At 40.6% G+C, this 22,454-nt stretch overlaps 1 protein-coding gene and 1 long non-coding RNA gene across 2 annotated transcripts; both read right to left on the bottom strand.

Moving 5' to 3' along the window:
- Nucleotides 1-425: 425 nt before the first annotated feature.
- Nucleotides 426-1,093, bottom strand: LOC136364546 (uncharacterized). Its single transcript, XR_010744173.1, has 3 exons — nt 1,058-1,093; nt 741-786; nt 426-597 (listed from the first exon to the last, which is right to left on the bottom strand). It is a non-coding gene; the product is annotated as an uncharacterized lncRNA (long non-coding RNA).
- Nucleotides 1,094-9,256: 8,163 nt separating this feature from the next.
- On the bottom strand, nt 9,257-18,996 carry SFTPD (surfactant protein D). The gene is made up of 4 exons (XM_066324153.1): nt 18,875-18,996; nt 11,728-11,866; nt 10,613-10,690; nt 9,257-9,903 (listed from the first exon to the last, which is right to left on the bottom strand). Exons 2-4 carry the CDS (start codon nt 11,849-11,851, stop codon nt 9,527-9,529), a joined length of 579 nt encoding a protein of 192 aa, XP_066180250.1. The 5' UTR covers nt 11,852-11,866; nt 18,875-18,996; the 3' UTR covers nt 9,257-9,526.
- Between the last annotated feature and the right edge of the window lie 3,458 nt (nt 18,997-22,454).

Raw genomic sequence — 22,454 nt, 5'->3', positions numbered from 1 at the left:
CTGTGTGTGAAGTCTTAGATATATTATGCTTTGCCTGCAGAGATGTGAATGTAGTTGCAAAGTTATCTTATTTCAGACAATTAAAATATTTTCCCAAAAGACAGTCTGCTAAACCTACAGAGCAAAAACCCAAAGTATCCCTTCAAAGCTCTTTTCTGTACATCAGATACCATTATATGCTATTTTCTATCATGCAAAAAGTAACAGTTTCGTTTTATATGCGAGCAATAGGCACATGGCTACTTTAGCAAGAGAATGTTTAAGACAAAGGGGGGCATCCTCCATCCTGCCTTTTTCAACTGGTTTGAAGAGCAAAACAACTGCTAATACTTATTCCTCTATTGCAGCATCCATTTTTTAACATCTCCTCACCTCAGCTGACATGGTCTATAAAAAGAGGTGAAATTGTTAATAAAAATGTTGATACACACACACCAAAATTGGAAAGTTTTGTGATACAGTTTAATAATTCAACATAGTTTAAGCAGCAACCTACCTAAAGATGTTCAACTTACCTGGCAGCTCCAGTGTGAATGAAGAAAGACTCACTCAGCGGTCCAATTTATAGGGCATGTAACTTGAGATCCATCTTCTTACCTACAGAAAGCACAAATAATATGTCATATGATATGAATTTGCACATAAATGGAAATCTAATGAACTTTAACTTGAATGATAGGGGGATTGTTTTCTTCAAGAGGTAAACATACTTAAAACATGAGGAAAGTATTTGAAGGTACCTTTTTAACTTGTAGAAACACACTCACATGTTTTAAAATGCTCACCCTGGAACAGAACAAATTTCTCAATTCATATTTGAAATACTTAATGTTTCCACAGAGTGGGTGTGCAAATATCCCAGAACATAAGCCATTAACAAGTTCACCTGAAATATGCACCATCATTTTTGTTCAGACTGAGGACTTACCACTGATAATGACTGAAGTCTTGTAACTCAAAAGAAACTTAAAATTGTAGCAGCAAAGCAAATGACAGTGGTACATCTGCAGCACATGTAGAAGAGACAGCTAGAGAGACACGTGCTGAAATAACTTACAGAATACTCCAGGGGAAGTTTATATGTCAAAAAGAGCAGTTTACTTCAGCGGAGCAATGAGACCTCAGTGAAGGAAAAAGCTGCTTTATCCCAGTCCTGTGAGTACAGAAGCCCCAAATGAGGAGTATCACTGAAATGGAGATGGCCTTGACAGGCATTTTACAGCTGTTCTCAGCTGAGAGTTGGCTGTGGGTAGTGAAGACTTTGAGGAAAGGTGTTGGAGTCTATGTTCCAGTTCAACCAAGTCAGATATGGTCACATCGTGCTTGTGGTGTCAGGCCAGCATCCTGATGTTGCAGCAAGGCCAACAGCCAAGGCAGCAGAGGAATGAAGTGCTTTGAGACTAAATGGGGAATGTCAGCAGCATCTCTGTTAGTCTGAAATGCTACTGGGTCTAAACAAGGCTAGATCACCTCCACAGGCACTGTGCACTTGTGCCCTGCAGTACCATTCTCACTTCAACCACTGATGTACGCCTCAACAGTTTGTCCTTGGTGGTGTGCCCACAGATGCTGGATTAAATCCTGCTGCACTGTTTGTTGAGTGCCCCTGAGTGCACCAGTCCTGTGAAAAATAAATAGGCAGTACCCAGTTGTATGACAGAAGAGGGCTGTTTTAAATTTGCATGAGTAACCTTCCTTTCAAGTTTCTTGTCAAATTCCAAGTTTCTTAGCTTTTGAGTGTTTGATGTAAGGCTTTCAACATTCTTTTGGCAGAGGTTTTTTGATTGTTATTTTCGGGAAAAAAACCCCACCAAAATCAAACAGACAACAAGCCACTGCCTGGGTTCTAGATGAGCCCTAGAAAAGGTCACTGGCAGATCCTGGCCCTTTGCATCCATGGTGAGAACAACATGAACATTAAACTGCACCTGGAAGAAACCACAAGTTAGGCAAGTGCAAGAAGAGGAGGAGGTTTGGCCTGCAGTTGTGAGTTTCACATGCTGACTCAGGGCCTGGGAAAGCAGGAGAGGGGCAAAAGGTTTCTTGTGATAGACTCCTGAGGAAAAACTGATGTGGATTTGATAAACTATAAACCTTTCTTGTCTGATTTTAATCAGCGTATTAATAAGATGGTGCAAGTTAAATAGATATTTAAATACACCTTCATTTCTAATATGCTTGTTTATGATTGCCTAATAGAATATTTGATATAACTACCATAGCTTGTGAACTATTTTCTCATCTTTCCTTGAACTGCATATCACAGAGGTCTAGCAAGATTCGAGGACACAGATCTGATAAAGAACAAATTATTGTTGAGTATTGAGGTAACTTTTCTTCTGTTTCCACATCAATCAGTTAGTTAGAGGTCTCACAGTTTCAGTGGCAGTGAAGCAGATGATGGATGTTCTGAGTGGATTGTGTTGTGCAGTGTGTGGAGGCAAAGGCAAAACCTGCCAAAGACAATGCTGCTTTCTCAGCTGCTCTGAGAAATATAGACAGGGTTGAATAGTTGAATGGCTGTGTGCTCCTTCCATAGGCCTGTTTGTTAGCCTTTCCTTGGTGTACTTACTCTCCTGGAAGTTAGGGGGTTTTCTTCCATGGTGCTATTCACAGATAGCCTTAAAAAATATTTTCTTATTCTCTGTTTGCATTTTAATGCCCCCAACGTCACCAATATTTTCTAAGTTGATTTTGTTCTGTTCTGCTGTTGCTTCCGCCCTGTTTCTACCTTGTCGTGTTTTCTGCATTTCCTTTTCTCTTCCAAATAATTATCAGACTGTCCCCAGCAAGTCTCTTATGCCTGGGAACAGCAGGAAGAGCACAGAACATAGGGAGACGTGAGATTCCATTTCTCAGAAGAGGGCTAAAGTTATTTTTTGCTGAGCACTGAAAGCAATTCAGCAAGATGTAGACACTTGGGACAGCAGACTTCAACAGGCATTTTTTAAAATTAAATTATGAGCAACATTTTTAAGCAGAAAGTCTTCATTTTACCTGGGATCAGTGCACATGAATGCTACTGCCCAGGGACTTGAGAGAAGGATCCAAGAGGAGGTCTCAGGATGTCTCTGATATGTCACTTGGAGCAGTTCAGCTGAGAAAAACCACAGAAGCTGTACAGCAAATGGAAAGCAAGACAATATCTCACGTTAAATAGTTCCCACTGCCACAGCCTCCTCAAGGGTCAAAAGACCCCCTTGCTCTGCCGTGTTGTTCAGCTCCTGAGCCACAAGGGCAGAGATGGGTGAAAGCTTCATTCCGGGTTTCACTTGGCATCACACCCGGGTTATAACCCTTGAGGCAAATTCTGCCAAACCCTGGTTTCCTAACAGGGACTTAAAAAAACAAATCCAAGTCCTCTTACCCTTTTTTTTCAGCTGCTACTCTAATTTCCAAGAATCCTGCATCTATTGTGTTTTGAAATATTTGTGTAACTGTTGGCTAACAGGATATTATAACAGCTTCCAGTAATGAGATATCACTTGCAACCTGATACTCTTGAGGTACAGCTCACAATTTATACAAGATAAGGTGGCCCTGCCAGCCTGTGTCATATCCTGTCAGCTTCACAAAAGGTTAAATTGAACTCAGCTTTCTCAAGAACCATGGGTTTTTTTTTTTTTTTTAGACAAGTTTCTACCAAAATCAAGGAGCCACAGAAAAATTTGTGTTTGCTGGAACCGATGGTCAGTTTTTTCATGTGTGGTAGGGATTGGTGGGGGCTGGTGTGAGGTTTTTTGAGCATTCAAAATTGATAATAGGAACCTCTAAGGCAAAGCAACTAATTAAATAACACCATTATAAAGGGGGATATCATTCTAGACCAGAGACAATTCTCTCTGAAATAAATATCCATAATTTTTATGGCCAAAGTCTTACTGTTAAACCCACTGTAATAACTATATTCAATCTCTCTTTTGTGAGACAGGATCCACTTGTCTCAAAAGGGTTCCAATTTTTGCCATCTTTTTACTTGTACTAGGATCTTAATTCTTAAGAAACAGCTTCTATAGCATTTGGTGAGTAACTAATTTTCTGATTTAAAAATCTTATCTTTATGTTGCACTTTTGTAGAAAATTACTATAAATGAAGAAAAGATTAACCTGGATTTTTCCTGGTCTGGTCATTATACATCAGGAATTATTGTTGCTCATTGCACTTTTAAGGAAAAATTCTATAAAAATAATTTATATTACCACAGCAAAACACAGAAACAATTTATTTTGTGCCATACCTCTGTCCAATAGAAAAAAATAAATTAATACATAAATGGAGAATTCAGATCTTTCACAAAAAATAAACTGAAATGGTGTTTCAAACAGCATTTGAGGGTATAAATTGATAGGGTCATCAACACACCAAAAAAAGCCTGTATCAAAATAAAAAGTAAGTTTCTGGATACTTTTTCTCTGTAGAGCTGCAAAGAACAATGAAGCAACATTACAGACCAAGTGAGAACCACAAAGGGGAAAGTACTGCCTAGCAGTTCTCTGACCAGATCTGAGGAGCTTTTATTTTTCAGCAGCATGTATGTGTTGGATTTGGTTTTTTCTCCTTTTGGTTTTTTCTCCTTTTTTTCAATAATAACAGCTAAAGCAGAAGAAACTGGGCATTTAGACCTAGCCTAGATACTTTGCTTATTGATGACAAAACTAGCTTGTGGCTGGAAAATAAAACCCCTGTTTTTCTTAACTGGATGAAAAACACCCCAGTGTCTTGAAGTCCAAATCTGTTTAAATATAGACGTTATGTTGTGTTAAAACATTTGTAAGATTTTACACATTGAAGATCTTAACAAGAGATCTATACAGGAATTTTGCAAACCCCATTGTGATAGAAATAAATTTTTCTTTAACTAAAGGAATAGGATACCCCAAATCTAGTTGGAGATATATGTAAATGAATGTGCTTTTTCAGTACAGGGACTAGAAGATGATGTTTGGGGGAGGTTTAGGTGACTTTTTGTGACAGGTAAACACTTTGCTCTAACAAAGAAACTGCACAGTTAAGACTCAAAAATTGCTAATGAGGTTTGCTTACTTAAATAGTAATATTTAACTTGTAGTTTTAGGTAAACCTTCAACCCTTTCTAGCAGATGTAGTGTAGCTGGTCAGATCTAAACCCAGGGAAATTAAAAGGTATAAATTTAGCCTTTTTTTTTTAATGTAACCATAGAGTTAGAATTGCTGTCATGGCTCTGTTCCCTTCCCATTTGAAACTTTTGGCTAAAATGGCATCATGGTCATAGGCCTCCAAACAAGCTGCTTTGGAAAGCAGGTTCATATGTAATTAGTCAGCTGAGACTCCATTTTCTTCACGTAGGAAAATCCAACTCTTTATTCACATCACTTCTTTTATACAGTTTTCACAGACCTCGTGTGCAGCACCCATTGGCTGGTACTTTTCTTACGACTTCAGTTTTGGTCAGAAGGTGATTTGTGTGAACGTGCTAAGATTCAGGCTGTTCACATTTTTCCTTTATGGGTTCTCATGGAACAGATCTTATTGTTTACACAGATGCACTTGTTTAACAATAACAACAATTTGCGTCTTATTAAGGCTGTTACCGGTTATCTACTAAATACAGGATAAGATACATAAAAAACCGATCACAATCAACAAAACTTATTAAATCCAATCATGTCACTGACACAGGGTCTCACAGCAAGAGAAAAATAAAAATAATATCCAATGTCTCTAGGGGAAATTGAGATAATAAATGACCATTGTTTTAAAGTCCAAATAGTTGAGACTCAGGAGAAAGTGCATCATTAAACAGAGTCAGGGAGCGCTCCGCGCTGGAGCTGTGCTCGCACGGAAAGGAGGCGGGGGGAAGAGAAGGAAAACTGCGGCCGCCGGCAGCTCGAGCTGCTGCGGGGGAAGGAGACAAGGAAGGGCGCGGAGCTGAGAGCCTGAACTGCGCGGGGCCCGGGCGGTGCGAGCCGAGCGGAGCGGGCACAGCGCCCGGCCCCGACACCCGCGGAGGGGAGAGCAACACTAACCCTCTGCAGGCCGCGGGAGCAAAAGGGGGAAACACCGAAAACAAATACAGAAAAGGGTAAAAAGGCACAAAACGCTTGTGGCGCCCCCGCTGCGGGCGGGCCCGGCAGAGCCGCCGGCGCTGTTGGAAATCCCGCGCAGAGCCCGGGCGGGAGCGAGGGGACGCCATTGGAGCCCTCAGCTGTGGGAGGAGCTGTGTGCAGGGAATGTGCTCCGGCTCCTGCCGGCCGCCGAGCTCGCGCGTTCCGCACGGAGCTGCGAACCGACCGCGGCTCGGGGGTTTCTGCGGGGTAAAACTCACCCGCGCGGGGCCACCGCGGCCACCGCCAGCTACCGCGGCCACTGCCCGCCACCGGGGCACCGCCCGCCACCGGGGCCACCGCCCGCCACCGGGGCACCGCCCGGTACCGGGGCCACCGCGGCTTCTCGGGGAGCGGGAGCGGCCACCCCGCATGGCCGGGGGAGGCTGTTTCCCGCCGGAACCCTTTTACTGAGGCACCGGCACACGGATTCCGTTTCCGGTCTGTTCGTGCGGCGGTGTCTTCACATGGCTTAGACTGGCAACAGTTCAGAGTGGATTTAACGTGTTAAATGGTCTTCTCAATGAAAAACGGAACTAAAAGGTAACTCTCCCATCGTTCACGTGGAGAAGGAACAGAAACACCTACAGGCAAAGGAGATACTGACCGGGAGGTCTCTGGAGCCCGCGAGGGGGCGGTTTCCGCAGCTGCTGCGGTCCTTTAGCTGATTGTAGTGTTTTTAAACGGATTGCTAATTAAATATCGATAGAAAAAGCATTTTGTACATCTACTCTCACGTTGTTTTCTACGCTATAGCAGTAAAGGTTCCTATTTTTAGACTGTTTTATCCCGTTTGTGCAATAGAAGTGCCCACACACGTATTACCCCCTTTTCGCCAGCTGAAATTCGTGATGTAGGATTTCCCGTAGTTCACCCCTATTTCAAACTCTTAAGCCTGGACAATACCCCGCGGCGTATGCGCGTAATTTCGCATTTGTGACGCTCCGCGCCGCGTATCTTGCGCGGCGCGTATTTTTGGCAGCGCGAATTTTCCACTGCGAAGTTTTTGAACTCAAAATTCGTGACTTTACTCCGCGATCTAAGTGCGTAATTACGCGCATATTGCGCTCCGCGGCGCGAACTTTCCGCGGCGTATTTTTGAAACTCTAAGTCTGGTTTTTTCACTCGATTCCTCCTGAGTGCGTAATTACGCGCATATTGCGCTCCGTGGTGCGAAGTTTCAGCAGGGTGTTTTTGAAACACTAAGTCTGGTGTTCACTCGATTCCTCCCGGGTGCGTGATTCCGACGCTCCGCGGCGCGGATCCTCCTCGGCGCGCACCTTCCGCAGCCGTCTGCCGGCCCCGGGCGCTGTCCCGCGGGCGGGGCGCTGTTCCCGCACCCGGACCCTGCCCGGGAGCTGGGCTTGGTTCTGGGTTTATTTCTGCCTTTATTTCTCTGTTTGGTTCACTGCTTGTTTCTCTATTTGATTCTGTGCTTGTCTCTGTGTTTATTTCTGCCTTTATTTCTCTGTTTGGTTCACTGTTTGTTTCTCTGTTTGGTTCCGTGCTTGTCTCTGCGTTTATTCCTGTGTTTGTGTCTCTGTTGGTTTATTTGTTCCTTGCCGTGTTTGTTGCCGTGCTGTGTTCCGCCCCCCGCGGCCCCGTGCGCTCCCGCTCCTCTCCCGCTCCTCTCCCTTCGCCCTTTGTGTTCTCCGTCTCTCGGGTCCCTCTCGCCTTCGGTCCTGTCCCGCGGCTCGGCCGGCGCCTCCCGCCACCGCCCGGGTCCTCGGGTACTGGGATAAATCAGCCCAGGCTCCATCTTCTCCATGCGGGAAAAACCCATTCTTTATTCTCACAACTCACTTTAGACAGTTACCTCGTGTGCAACACCTGTTGGCTGGTACTTTTCTTACTAGTTCATTTTTTTGGTCAGAAGGTGATTTGTGTGTACGTGCTAAGATTCAGGTTGTTTACGTTTTTCCTTTATGAGTTCTCATGGAACAGATCCTGTTGTGTCTACAGATGCACTAACTTCAACTCAAGAACAGGTGGTGGTGTTAAGGAAGCTTTCATACCAAGATTGTTTTCACATGGGAACTTGGAAATTGCTTAACTAACTTAGCAGAGATGACAGGCTAGCTATTGAACAAAGCAGGCCTGATTTTATGAGGCCTTTCTTGTATAATTCTTCTACCTGCACAACAGGTTCACACTTTGAAATCTTTGCAGCATGGTCCTGCGTGTACTTTTTCCATTTCAGAGTCCTGGTCTGCTGTCTTATCAGCTGTGAATGCTGCGTGCGACTTGGAGATGAATCATCCCTTGCCAAAAATTCGGCAGGGTTTGAAATGACTGGGAATAGATCCTATTTCTCTTCTTTAGGGGAGGCTTGGGAACATCACTGCCCAGAGTCAAGCTCAGCTTCCCTGGGGCTTTCTGCTCAGGGCCAAATGTGAGGGAGAAGATTGTGTTTAACGCATGAATTTAAAAGCTAGTGCCTTCCTTTTTCCCTCCTCTCAGGTAGTGTGTAAATGACAACAGATGAGCCCGGGACTTCCTCAGTGCAAGATAAGAATGTGAGAATTAGGTGCTCGTGGTCCTCTGCTCAGCTGCCCAAACAGAGCAGCAGTGAAAATAGTTTTTGCAAAGGTGCTTCTTGGTCCTACCAGACTTGAGTTGAAGTCTCTGTGTTGTTGCTTGGTATAACATCGGCAGAGATGTTTGTGTTTCAACTGATTGAACTGCCACTCTTAGCTGCTTTCCCAAAATATTACCTGTTTTGCAAATGTTTTGGGAAAAGACAGGTGGCCTTCTAACCCTGCAATGTCATGGTTTTCTGAGGAAATGTGTTTTAGCAACAAAATGCAATCTTTAGCTTTTTATTCCCTTTGTCTACCTGAATCGAGTGCAATATTTATCTTTGTGTTTCATAGAGAGCAGCTTCTGAAATTAGGAAAATTAATTGTAACTGATAGTATTAATATTTTATAAAACAAATGGTGGATGCTGATGAATCAGTGAGTGGCTGAGTGTGACACAACACAGGCTCTATGACTGAGAGTGATGTCCAAAACCTGAAACCATAATTGCTCCATTGAAGTCAACCTCTGTGCATCTCTTTTGAGGCAGAAACTATTAAATACTTCAAAAGGCTTCCAAGTATGATGCCACGGGCAATTTTAACCTCGACATTTCCAATATCCCAAGTCAAACCTTGGAATTTCCCCCAGTCTTCACAAAAATATGGAGAGTCTGCCACGAGAAGTGAATTCTGAGGTATTCCCAACCTCCCAAAAGGGAGAAACATAACAGACACACCAGTTCAGGCCCATTTTAATGATGTTAATCACCTAATACATTTGGCATTTTCCTAAGGCTAAAAGATATCACAATATGATTCATTTTATATTTTAGGATACGGAGAAATCACAGAAATTTAATCAACCTGAAACTCAGATATTTCATTATTTCCATACTCTGAGGTGACTGAAGGGCCATTCTTTAAAATTTGCAGATTGTAAGACGATTCATGTTGCATTTTTTGTCATTCCAGGTGCCATCAGTGTACATCTCCACACATTTCTCTTTCCCTTTGCCATTAGGCTCATGCTTGTGCCAGTTGACATAATTCAAAGCCATGCCATTCAAATACTTAAACTGGCCTGAAACCTCCCCCATTCTGATGCCCACGTAAGCATATTGGTTATGCTGTTTCACAATGTCCATAATAGCTTTATTCTCCTCCTCATTCTTGGGAGCTGCAAGAGTTCCTCCAGCCTTTTCACAGGATTGCAGTGCAGATGCAAAGTCAGTTTTATTCCCGTTGCTGGCAAACATTTTCTCTCCTGCTTTTCTTATTTTCCCATTCAAAGCAAGCACTGAAACACGGAAAGAGTTTAGCTTTGTAAATTTTCTCTGGCAAACTGATGTAAAAGCAAAGAAAGAGAAATCGAGAGATGAAGAGAAAACTAAAAGTGCTAAGAGGGACAGAGGGGAAAATTGGGCAAAGGATGAAGAGGAATAAAGATCTTTAATTTTACCTATTCACTAAACTGTTCACTAAATATATTTTGCTGCTTGTGACCAGCTGGTTCTTGTCTCCAAGACAAGGATGCCCCACCAACACCTGCTAAATATCAGCCCTGTTATATTTTGTGTGCTTTCTAAAGAAGATCAGTGTGCTTCAAATTTGAGCAAGGGAAACAGAAGTGATAATTGTTTTGTGAATCCCTTTTCAATACAAAACAATTTACCACCTTTAACAATCTGGTTGCTGATAGATAAAAGCGGTACAAGGCTGAGTTTCCATGAATCAATGTGGAAAGTGCATCATCAGGTAGTTGAAGTAGTTTTGAAAATAAGCCCAATTTGAATAAATGTGCATTATGATTGCCAAGAGGAATCTGCTTCTCTCCAGGGAAACGAGAATCCTGACTTCCTCTGCTCTGAATGAGAAAATGGAGTTTTGGGATGCAGTACTCTTTCCAAAAGCAGTTTCTTTCCTGCAAGTCATGATTCTGTAACTAACTTTGCCTACTGTACCTGAAATTGATTATGAGCTGAAAAAGTAACAAGGAGAAGAATTACCAGCTTCAAGTCGCAAAAGTCGGTGTTTCAAATTTGCTAAAGCATTGTGGTGTTTGGTGGCCAGAGAATCAGGCAGACCTGTGCAGATAAAAACAGAAGTTATACAATCAAGCAAAACTAGGGTGTGCTGCTAGGAAAAATCCTCTGGATGAAACCAATTATTTTCCAGAACTAACTTGGAAATGTATTTTTTAACATTAGCAAGTGTAAAATAAATGTTTTCCCAGTATGTTTTCACATTGTTGGTAATCTATGTTAAAGCAAACTAACAAAAACATCCAATCTTCTGAAATGCTGATAATTCCCCTCTGCAGAAAAGAAACTGAAGCTTTATACGTTGAAGCCCTTTGTTAGTTATATCTGTGAAACTTTGCCAAAGAGAATTAGTTTAATTCTACTAATTGGTAGTGAACAGGCAGGAGGGATACGTTGAGGAGGAAACAGTTTCTATGACACCATAGGATTTTCTTTTTGAAGTGCTGGGTATGTGCTTTGTGTTCCTCTTGCTTTAATGGGAGCCATAAACAGTGGTGGTGGGAGGTGTCTGGATGGTGTGAAATACATCCAGCACTGCTTGCTAAGCATGGGAACCCACTGTCAAGGTAGATTCTTTTTTTCATATCCCTTTCCACAGGTAACAGAGGTCCTACATGTAGAGTGAAGCCACTAATGTGCTCCCATGATCATAATCCACTATTCACAACTGAAAAAACCAGCAATGTAGAAGCACAAAAGGTTGCTGCATGCCGGAGCTGCAACATTGCAACCCTTTACTGCACTTCACAATCCATTAAAAAAACTCCATATTTGACCTAATGTGGGGAGTTTGGGAATAATTGTGATAGTGCTTTAGCTTTGTCAGCAGACCTGGAGAAAGCGTTTCCACATATATATAGATAATATTTATATGCTAGAGTGTTGATTACCTGTTCTGTTCCCCTCTTCCCCCAGAAGAGAGATGACACCTGTTTTTAGAAGAAAATTAAACTGCCCATTGCCTCCATTCTCTTTTCCTTCCTGTGCTTAACACATCTTCCTCCAGATCATGTGTTATCTGTTTCTAGTCATGCAGCCTTCGTGACATGGGGCTCTTGCAAAAGAGCAGGTTTGCTTACCTTTCAGACCATGTCTTCCAGGGATACCAGGTAGCCCAGAAATTTCTGGACATTTACTCAGTGCATGGCAAGTCACTGACAAAGCAGCCAGTGCTATGAGGATGTAGGATGAGTAAGACAACATGATTTCTCCGGCCAGCTGTAAAAAACCCCAAATTTTTGTAAAAAATTTGTCAGGCAGTGATTCTGTAAGGAATTGTAGACATTGGTTTACACAGCTGCACACTCCTTCCCCCATCATCCCTTCCAGAAATTTATATCATTTCCTTATTTAAATAAAGTTTATAGTTCAGGTGTTAGAGATTCCCCACATTTATTTTGCAACCATTGTGTAGTTTATACACAAAACTCATTCTAGATTGATAAACATTGAGTAGTGAAGATAAGTTATCCCTTTTACTGTCACTATTTGGTGGATTTATCCTTGAGGAGTGATAGGCTCAGAGGTAACTGATCACACTTAAGCCATTAGTTTCCTGCAAGGACTATGATCACTCAATGATGCACAGGATACTAACCTGAAAGGCAAATCTGTTACAGTGGTAGTTGTAATGTGTGGGAGCTTGTTAAAGCACAACACTGTTGAAGCACATTTATTTGCCATAAACTGATACTATTTTACACGTGGGCAAAACTTTATACCTCAACTGACATTCCTATCCTGTTTTGAACCTAATTCCACAAGCTTGAAAATGTCAGTTAATCTTGCAGAAAATGCATTTTTGCTGGTTGGCAATAGGCTTCTTCATCTTATTTTATCCCTGAAATGATGAAACAATAAGTAGAGTGATAGTCTTAGTGCTAAGCTATTGTGACTAAAAAGCATTTTAAACTCTGCATTGTGGGTTTATAGCAGAGTGAGTGTCTGTGCTGTGCAGCTGTGAAACCTGAAGGACTATAAGCTACTATGGCATAGAAGTATCCAGTTATTGACATCATTCAGTTAAACTAACAGGAGATAGAAAGGAACATTCAAGATGCCAGAATGGGTGATGCCAATTTCCAACGGGATGATGCTTGTGGATTGATTCATACAAAACAACTTAATATCCATTACTTCACTTTTCTACTGGCACAAATCAGAGGATCCTCTACCTGCTCTCTCTTAAAAACCTCCATCTTAAAAAAAAACACCCACCCAGCATTTATACATACTAGGTTCTAATTTAGCTCCACTTCAAATCTAAAATCAGAAACTTGGTTGGCTTGAATGCTATCAACACCTGGGTTCATCAGCTATAACGAGGTATTTGTTATTACATTTCAAAGTATATATGCCAAGCAGAATCAAAATATCAGTCTAGTGTCATTTATCAAATGGGGTGAGCTGTTGACAGAAAAAGCATTGTTTATATCTCCCATATTGAATCTGTTATGGAAGACTTTTGAGATTATTTTTAATCTACATCAACAGCAGCTTGTTCTTCTAGGGGAATGTCTCATCAAAGTCAATTTGATGCAACATACCTTTGAATATATGAATATTCAATTATGTCTTAACTTTCCAGCGTATAGGATCTGTTTAACTCATAGCAGTGTGGTCAAGAATTTGCACTTTAAAGAATGTAAAATTAAATCCACCTGAGAGCACATGAGCTGTGTTAAAGGTGCTGTTGGGTTTTGTTTGTTGAATCTGAAGCATCTCCAGTTGTTTACCCTTCACTGAAGGCCAGCAGACACCTCTGGAGACACTGGCCAGTGACTCAGAGAGGGCAGATTATTCAAGATCCTAACAGAACGCTACCTTAGGTGGCTAGGAATACTTACATCCTTGAGATAAGGAAATGCAATTACAACATGTACCCTTTGCCTGGTGATGATCATTCAGGGAATTACATTTGAATGGGCTACTGCATCCAGCTCATAATTGGATTATGATACAGAGTCAGACTCCTGATCAGTTATGTAGCAAAATAGGAAAAACAGCTCTTCAGTTTTAATCCAGTTTTAATGACCTTCATCAGTCATTACTATCTAGTGTCCTTCAGGCATCTCCTTATCTGCTGAAATTGCTAGTATAAGCAAAGTAAAAAAAATTACTAATAAAGGGAAATTTAATTTTAGAACTTAAATATGACCACAGAAATCAAAAGGAATGGGTTTGCCTTCTAGCTGAAATTCCTTGTGATTTATTTAAAGGAAATTCAACTTACCCTTCTGCTTCAAAGTGAAATGAAAAAGCAGTTCACACAAATCCCCTTTATATAGTGTTGTGTTTGTTAAATGATATGGCTGAAGTGGAGACTGGATCCTGAGGCCACGAATGAGCTTTTTCAGTTTTGCTCACATACTTGGTATGCAAATATTGAGTTCAGTTTTAAGGGTTGAGAAATTTCTTTCTTTTTTTTTTTTTTAAACAAAATAAAGCCAAAGTTATAGAACATATAGTCCAGAACTAACAGATAACTCCAGATTTTTAGACACAAAATATATAAAACCATAAAGTAACTTTCAGCAATTCTAGGTCATATTTAAAATCTGTTTGTTGTTTTATAAAAGCAAAAGACCACCAAGTGACCCCTGTAAAAGGAAAGATACTCTTGTGGTCAATCTTAGGGAAGCCTGGTATCTTCCAGATAGTCAGACCCAGTCACCAGAATTCTAAACTTTGCCTCCCCTCTTTGTATCTCATGTACTTATCTTACCTTAATATAATTTTCTGGCTATGTGCCAGAGTGCTCAGTGTTTTCATGAGCTTCTGGTCTCTCTTGCACATACAAGACAGCTGACCCTCTCTAGGTCAGAAATGGATCTTGGAAAAAAAATCTGTGTACATGCACAAAATTCTCCAATGGACATTGTTTTCAAGAAAAGAAAGAAACCAGAGGTTTTGTGCCTCTTGTTTCCCAAAAAATAATATTGGGATTTTGTAACTTCCTTCTGGTTCTGATGCCTTCTACTCCAGAATGTTTGATCCTAGATAGGGTTTGTTTTATAAACCTCAGCAAGCCAACACATCAATGCCTCACCCGAGATAGAAATACCACAGCTTTTCTGTGTTTTGTCATTTTATACTGTGGCCTCTTAAAGATAGGATGTTTTCTATTTTTTATTTGCATTTTACTAAAACTATTTCAGTTTGGTCATGATCCCTAATAATAGTGTTATTCTTTCTGGATAATTCCAGCAGGATTCACAGCTGCAAGCTAACATCTTTAGGCTCCCTGTTTGGCAATTAGAGATGTTTAATATCAGCTGGCTGACCTAGCCAAGACAAAATATCAAAGCAGAAGATACATTTAGGATTCCCCTTAAATGTAGTACAGGCACTTAAATCCACTTCCATTCACGATTGTGAGCCTTATCCTGCAGTTAAAAGTGCTCAGCATGGCCTGTTCTCTATCTCAAAACCCCCCACATATAGCAAACTGAGAATATACCAGGTGTCCTTCTCAGCAAATGATCAGTTAACACTCACAAATGTCTGTTATACACAATTTATCTTCTAAGCCCTTCCTCTACCAGACAGGCAGCAGAGCTCTGAATGCAGATTAGTCCTTTTACAAAACATCTCGCCTCACCAATGGAAACTATTTCTCTCTCTAGTCCAGATGGGGTAGATGTAAAAAACTGGTGTTGAGTTCACAAGATGTGCATTAGACAGTACCCAACAAATAAAATATTTCTTTCCCAGTTCCTGTTGCCATTTGGAAATAGCACAGATACCAGAAAACTGAGCACAGTCAAAGACACAGGTAATTGTTTCTGGGTGGCAGCAGACCTCTGGGGTGCATAGGAAAGTTCTTCAATTCCAGAATAAGATGGAACTTAATGGGTCCAGATTTTGAAAAGCAATATTTTAAATTACTAGGTGCACAAGTTTTTGGGAATGTTATCAGAACAAAATCTCATACAGACCAAATTTCTAGGCAACTCTGCAACAATTGTAAGGGCTGTTTTGTCTGTTGCATTATTGCATATACATGCAGCTCTGATACATGGACATGATAAGTCTCTGGAGATTGGTACTGTTTCTTCCACTTAATACATTATAGAAAAATTAAAGAATTGAAAACATTAAACAGGGAGATCAGTGAAGTTCCACTAGCTATTATCTTTGGCTGTTTATGAAAGTGGGGCATGAGCAACCATGGCTTATGATCTAGGAAAACCTTATCAATTATTTTCTTTTACCAAAACTTTTGAAGAAAGATGTATTTGATAACAGTTGTTCTGCCATGAGTCAGATTATACTTACACAATGGAATCTGATAAGAAATCTAAAACATAATCCAGTGTGAGAGATTACTTAGTCATTAGATGAGAATGAGGGAAAACAAACATATTCAAACAAGGAAGAAAGAAAGAAAGAAAGAAAGAAAGTAAATATTTTTTCTGCAACCTAGCATCCCTGTGGAATAGCTACAAGGATGGGAATTCTGAAGTTTGCAGGTAAATCTGTGTGGTAATGGCTGAAAGCCTTCAGCTGGGAAACACCCACAAAACTCAGCTGGGAAACTTTAATGGTTTCAGTGGACCCCAAGTGCTGCATACTTCTTTCTATCATCAGAAAGAGCCAGAAGAATATTAAAATGCTGTGCTGCCAATGAATTAAACCCAAACTCTGCTCAACTATCAGCAAAGGAGAACTTCGGGGAAAAAAGGAATCTGATTTTCAAGATGTCACGTACCCAAAAAGACTGCTTCTTTCTATAGCAGCTCTGCATGCTACCCTCAAAAAACTAACTGCCAAGGGAGTTTCAGAACCAGAACTAATTTTATACAGCTTTCAGGCCTCTGGTTTTCAGAATACAAGGTAAACTCCTTGTTTTGCTGTTTTGAAGCAAGCAGATTACTAACCAATTATGATACCTTATCAAATCCTGATCTGTGTAAAGCTATGCCATGCTCTTTCACATAAAATAGTGATGTAAAGCCTTGCTAGTTTATTTTAGCAGTTTGTGAGACAATAATTTAAAGGGTTTCACTGTGCTATAAGTTCCTGATATCGACTCTCTGAGCAAGTCCTTGGCACAGCATCTGTGTGGTAAGCAGGTGTGGTCAATTCTCCATGTTTACCTCTTTCAGAACAACAATCATTTTTTATATTTATCTAGTACATCCACTGTAATTTATTTGCTGAGCTTTAAATCATACAGAGTTAAGCATCTATAATTAGTTTTAAGAGTACTCAATGACATCAGCGTAAGACTTCACCAGAAATACAGGGCACTAAACACTATGTCACCTCTTAGCTCATTATACAATCCAGTAGGTAAAGTGTTACCTCCTTCCCACCTGCAATTTTATTTTATTGACACAAAACCAAACAAAATAAGGGAAGTTCAATAGTCCCCCACCTTTGGAAAATAAGAAACACTGATAAAATAGTTTGTATGCTAGTTTACAGTGCACTGATGCAGGAATTGGAGGTAAAAAACGTAGACAGTGTGGCACTTTACCACACTGCTTATACTGAAAGAAAATTCTGCTGTGTGTGCCCTAGGCCTTAACTTGAAGATAAACATCTTACAGGAAGAATGTAATTGCTGATGAGATGTGCTTATATTTATGAAAAAACATGGCATCAGAGAAATGCTGTCAGCTCAATAATGCACTCTCATTTTGGGGACTGGATCCCAGGGAGATTTCTTGATTTAAGTTTACACAGGTGGATAGAGAAAAAGAAGGAATATACTGAATATAGATCATGAGTTTCCAAAAAGAGGACAGCAGAGATGGGAACAGAGCTTGGAGCATTGGATTTTAGAGAGCCGGCTTCACCAGACTGAACTGAACAGCCCTTGCATAGCCTTTTTCTTCCAAAGTACAGAAAGCATAAGTTTAAGACTTTAATAATAATTAGTAATAATAGCTTCAAGCAGACCTCAAATCCCTTTCAGTCAATCAATTTTCTATTCTAGGAAAAGCACTGTTGATTTTGCTATTAAGAAAAGAGGTGACCAGGTTTTCAGGTGGGGTTTTTTTAAGTCATGGTTGTCTCCTGCCAAAGAACTTGGAAGTTAAACCTGTGTTAAAAGAACTACTTGGCCTTTGCTTTCAGATTATATTAGATTCTCTCTCATATACTGGAAATAATCGACTTAAACTACAGATATCAAAGTGATCTCTTGGGTTTTATGAAAATGGTAGGCAAGTTGCTAGAGTCAAGTAAATTTGACTGAACTGTTGTTCCTATGCCTTGAATTTAAAAAGGAGAAAATCAACCAGAGCACATTAAACCAAAGCATCAAGAAGCTCTTGCTTGACAATAAAAAAAATTTAGACACAGCTTTCTTCCCTCCTTTGGGCAAGATAAGTGCTCTCCCTTTCTCCCTTCCCATGTTCTTTATCCAGGTTTAGTAAAAATTTTGACCATATTATAATCAGCTTCTGTCTTGTCCTTTTATAAACAAACAGAAACCAGAAATATTTCACTCTAAGTTCACAACCTAGTAATGTTTTCAAGTCTGTTTCTTACCTTTTTCAGAGCTAGAATAACTGAAGTTTAGAGAGATGGTATTCCTAGAATCCCTGAGGAATCCTGGTTTTTTCCTCAGATCATCAATTCACCTTTGTATCCTGCAGGACACATTACCAACTCCAATTCCTCCTTGCATCTTCTGCACCAAGTAGCAGAATTCCTCTTTCAGGAACACTACATAACAGTATGGGACATGACTCCTAATCCTTGTTCAACAACACAACGAAATTACTCACTGCAGTGTCAGTTAGGGGTGTCACTGTGGAGTAACTATTGTCTTCTTTCACAGGAGACAGTGCAAAGAGTAACGCTGGAGGTGTCCTGCCACTTTGTGTTCCCACAGGGATGAACTGGGCCCTTTACCTCCCATCCAGAGTGGTAATAGGAAACAATTTATGCTTGAACAGCCACTGGCCAACATTGCCTTGGAAACGTGTGCTTGCAATTCATATCTTGCCCTTATAAATAGCCACCTGGCTCTTGTTATCAATTTAAAATAATCTAGCCTGATGATAGAAAAAATAAAAAACCCTGCCAAGCTCTCACTATGTTCTTATTGCTGGGAAATGGCTGTTTATTCTCACTGATAAGTGTTAGGACATATGTGTCCAAAGCATTGTCAACGTTTCATTTGCAATTGAAATTCAAAGTCCTTGGGAGAAACTTCTTGTTGAAAACACATGGCAGAAAATGCAAAGGAGCAAAGGAAAATAATAAACTCACCAAGCTGCTGTTAAGGTCTGATGGTCACAGTGAAATGAAGCTGGTTTGTATTTTACAGGAGGGAAACAACCATTAATGAATTCCCAGCAAACAAACACCACCTATTGTGCTTTTTATTGCTGTTATGAGCTGAAAATTAAGATAACAGAGGTATTACTGAATTCCATTTTTCACAGATTTTTTCAGGAGAACAAACACAAAATTCTCTGTGTTTTAGCTGCTTGTGTTGTTGGAAGCACGTAGAGCTTAACATACCAAATCTGCTTCTTTTGTACATGCTTACATTCTAATTTGTCCAAAAGCAGACGAGCATTTTATAGGAGGCAGCTAGTAAGGAACTTCATCATTTCAGTTCCCCTGAAAAGCAGATATCCTGAGCATCTGATGGGTTGGTGAGGCCCAGCTCCTGCAATTCCACGTGGTGGTTCTGCAGGATTCCCTGCTTCCCCCCAGGGGAGCAGCTCTCAGTCCTCAGGGCTGGGGGCTCAGACAGCAGGAGCCAGCAGTGCTGCACTGAGCTGGAGTGCTGACATGCAAAGGAAAGTGCCCAAGGAAGCAGAAAAATCTCCTTACCTTTTATTGATACATCTCAGCTGACTAGAAACTACCTGAGGTGAGGTTATTGCAGAGGCTTCGGTGCAGAAATGTTCTTGAAAGATTCCTGCAAGGGTAAACGAGAAAGGCTCTATATTTAAATCCCTCTTGAAGTTCATCTAATAGATAAAAAAAACAAGGAACAGATGAAGACTCTAAGAAATAGGAATAAAACAAACAGGAATGAACAGAGTTCGACACCCTCAGATTCTCTCTCAAGAGATGGGAAGATCTTGAATGTTGCTTGAGGCCAAAATGAGTCAAACTGAAATTGTTTAGTAGGTTATTAAAACACAGCAGACTTAACTTGAATGACAAATCAAAGAGAATGTTTAATAACTCTGAGAAATGTAATAACCATGAATGTCAACTACTTAACTAATAAAATATCCTTTTGTTATTCCATGGGGGTCACCCCTTACAGCTTTTATGGTAGCTTTATATGTAATTTTGAAGATGAAACACTATTTTTTCTTAGTAAGACAAGAGAAACTCTACACCATTATTAATAATCATTTCAGCTACCTATTCTAGAATAAAATATACCTTTTATGATATAATGAAAATATTAATTACATTTATTTATAAATTAGTTTTGGCACTCACTCTACTTGGATTTGAGGACTCATTCTAGCAGACAGGAACATACTTGTTTCCCAAGAGTGGGAATTTACACAAGAACTCTTCAGAAACATGCTGATTTTTCAAGCAGTCTCATTGTCTGTGCCTTACCAGACCATCTCAGGGACCTAGAAAATAGGTTTTCGCAGCTGTGCCTGTGTTCAGCCCTGTGCACAGCCCAGCCTGCAATGGAGTGTCTCCTTCATGAGGTCAGGCCATTGCCATTGCTCCCGTGGACAATCCTCTAAAGCTGAAGTGATTTTAAGTACTAACTTATAAAATCTAGTTTTCAAAACCTGGGGAACAACTGTGCCCCTAAATGTTTTGGTACCAGTGTCACCATGCTGGTAGGACATGGCATTTCTCTAGCAGCTATTTTCCCACACAAATGGGGCCCAACTGTTTAATAACTGACATCTTTTATGGTTTTTTACCTTTCCTGAGGAACACACTTCCTTACTGTTAGAGAGAGAAATGATGTAAACTATTATATTTTCAACAACTCACACAGTTTGCCAGAATGAAGACCAAATTCAGAACTATTTTGAGAGTATTTGACAAAAAAATTTTAGGACTGCAGCATTCAAAACCACTGGAGATCTCCCAGTAACTCGAGATAAAAGTAATAAACAGTTTTCAGTGAAGTGATATATAATACACTTAAGCACTGTAGACACATTTGAAATGTTTCATAAATAGCTTTTATAACTGCTATTGTGTGAGGGGCTGAAAACTTTTCTTGTCATCCAGTCCAACACTTAATCCCCACTTATTAAAAATACAGGTTTTGTTTTAAAAGAGTTTAAAACATGATGCTATAAAGAAACAAATATTTTCATTTTGCTTGTAGAACTTTTCCATTGAACGGCTTTTAACTTTTTTTCACCATTAGTCATGAAAGCTAGAAATGGCACTTCACTCATGAAAATGAAAGATGAGATTCTCCGGAGGGTGGCAATTGCAGCTTGAAGCTAAATACCATGTAGTAGAAAATAACAGCCCATAGAGGACAATCAGAGGCTTCAAGATAATATTTGCTCCACTAGTTTTTGATACATAAATAAAAGATCTACTTAGCAGGCTTAGGAAGTACCATAAATACCTCCCTTTTCCCACTTTAGCTGCAGCTCTAGAATAAAAAAGTAAAGAGGTAAAAGGATTTAAAAAGTGTATCACTTCCTCCTGTCTTTACCATGCTTCTGTGAATGTGCATGGTTGTGTAGGCAGGGTGGAGAGGGTGTAAGGAGATAGAGAAATTAAAAGCTTGTGATCTGTAGGCAGTGTAGTACTGATGGAACCACTTCTGAATGGGACACTTTCACAGAGGGGTCATTGGATACGTGAAGTGCAAGACAGGAGATAATCAAGAGAGTAACTAATGTAGACATTATTATTTTGCTGAAGAGGCTTCAGGATTACCAACTAAATTTGGAGAAACGCTGTGTCCATCTCAGCTAAAGAAGCTTGTATGGTTTAGCTTCTCTTACATCAGAAGAAAACTTTGAAGTATAAATGGGCTGGAGTATAATTCTTGGGGCAGGATGGAAGTTTGCATAGAATGTTTTTTCTACAGAGCTGAAGCACAAGGCAAAGGCGGCCAAGTGTTGTAGCACAACAGTGTGGGTGGGAAGAAGGGGAAAAGATTCTGTTCAGGGTTCTCCCAAGTGACGAGGAAAGGTACAATGAAACGCTGAAATTCAGGCTGCTGCACTGCTGAACTGGTGCAGGTCTGTTTGCATGAAGTCCAACACAGCAATCTCAGACTCTGAGATCAGACACCTAAATGTGGGTCGACTGCTGCTCTCACATTCTGTGTATTTAGTCCAGCTGCTTGAAATTTTATCTGAATTTAAACACCCTGGAAGAAGATGCCAAGCAGTTGGACACTGTAGTCTTCCTCCCACTGCAAATATGCCAGAAGTTTCTTGCAGGATTAACACACAAGCTCAGCTCTGAGGGACAGACTGTGCCACTAGGTGAAGTCATAAACAAACCAGAGCTCACAGAAAGCCAGGAAAAAGCTCTTACCCTGAAGCACTGATCTAAACAGCTCAAGCTACTGATGTCTGCATCTTCTCTGGGGTCACAGGTGCTTCAGGAAAAAGTCATTCGTGCTAGAGAGAGCACAGAGTATCCAGTCCTACTGCTGGTGTTGAGAGTTTAGCAGGGCTTAAAAAAGAGACACAAGACTGTGCCGAGGTTTCCAGGCAGTTGTGCATTATTTATTCCTCAGAGCACTTTTTAGCCAAATTGCAACCCAGGAATCATTTTTCACTCCTTAGGGCTCCAGGTGCTAAGCAACGGAGTAGAGCCATTTGGTAGTGATAAAGTCACAGACCCCTGCATAAAGCTTCTCCCCTGCACA

The sequence above is a fragment of the Sylvia atricapilla genome, chromosome 8 (assembly GCF_009819655.1).
Source record: "Sylvia atricapilla isolate bSylAtr1 chromosome 8, bSylAtr1.pri, whole genome shotgun sequence".
Taxonomy (NCBI): domain Eukaryota; kingdom Metazoa; phylum Chordata; class Aves; order Passeriformes; family Sylviidae; genus Sylvia; species Sylvia atricapilla.
Note: the sequence above shows the minus strand (reverse complement) of the source record. Positions and strands in the feature narration are given on the sequence as shown.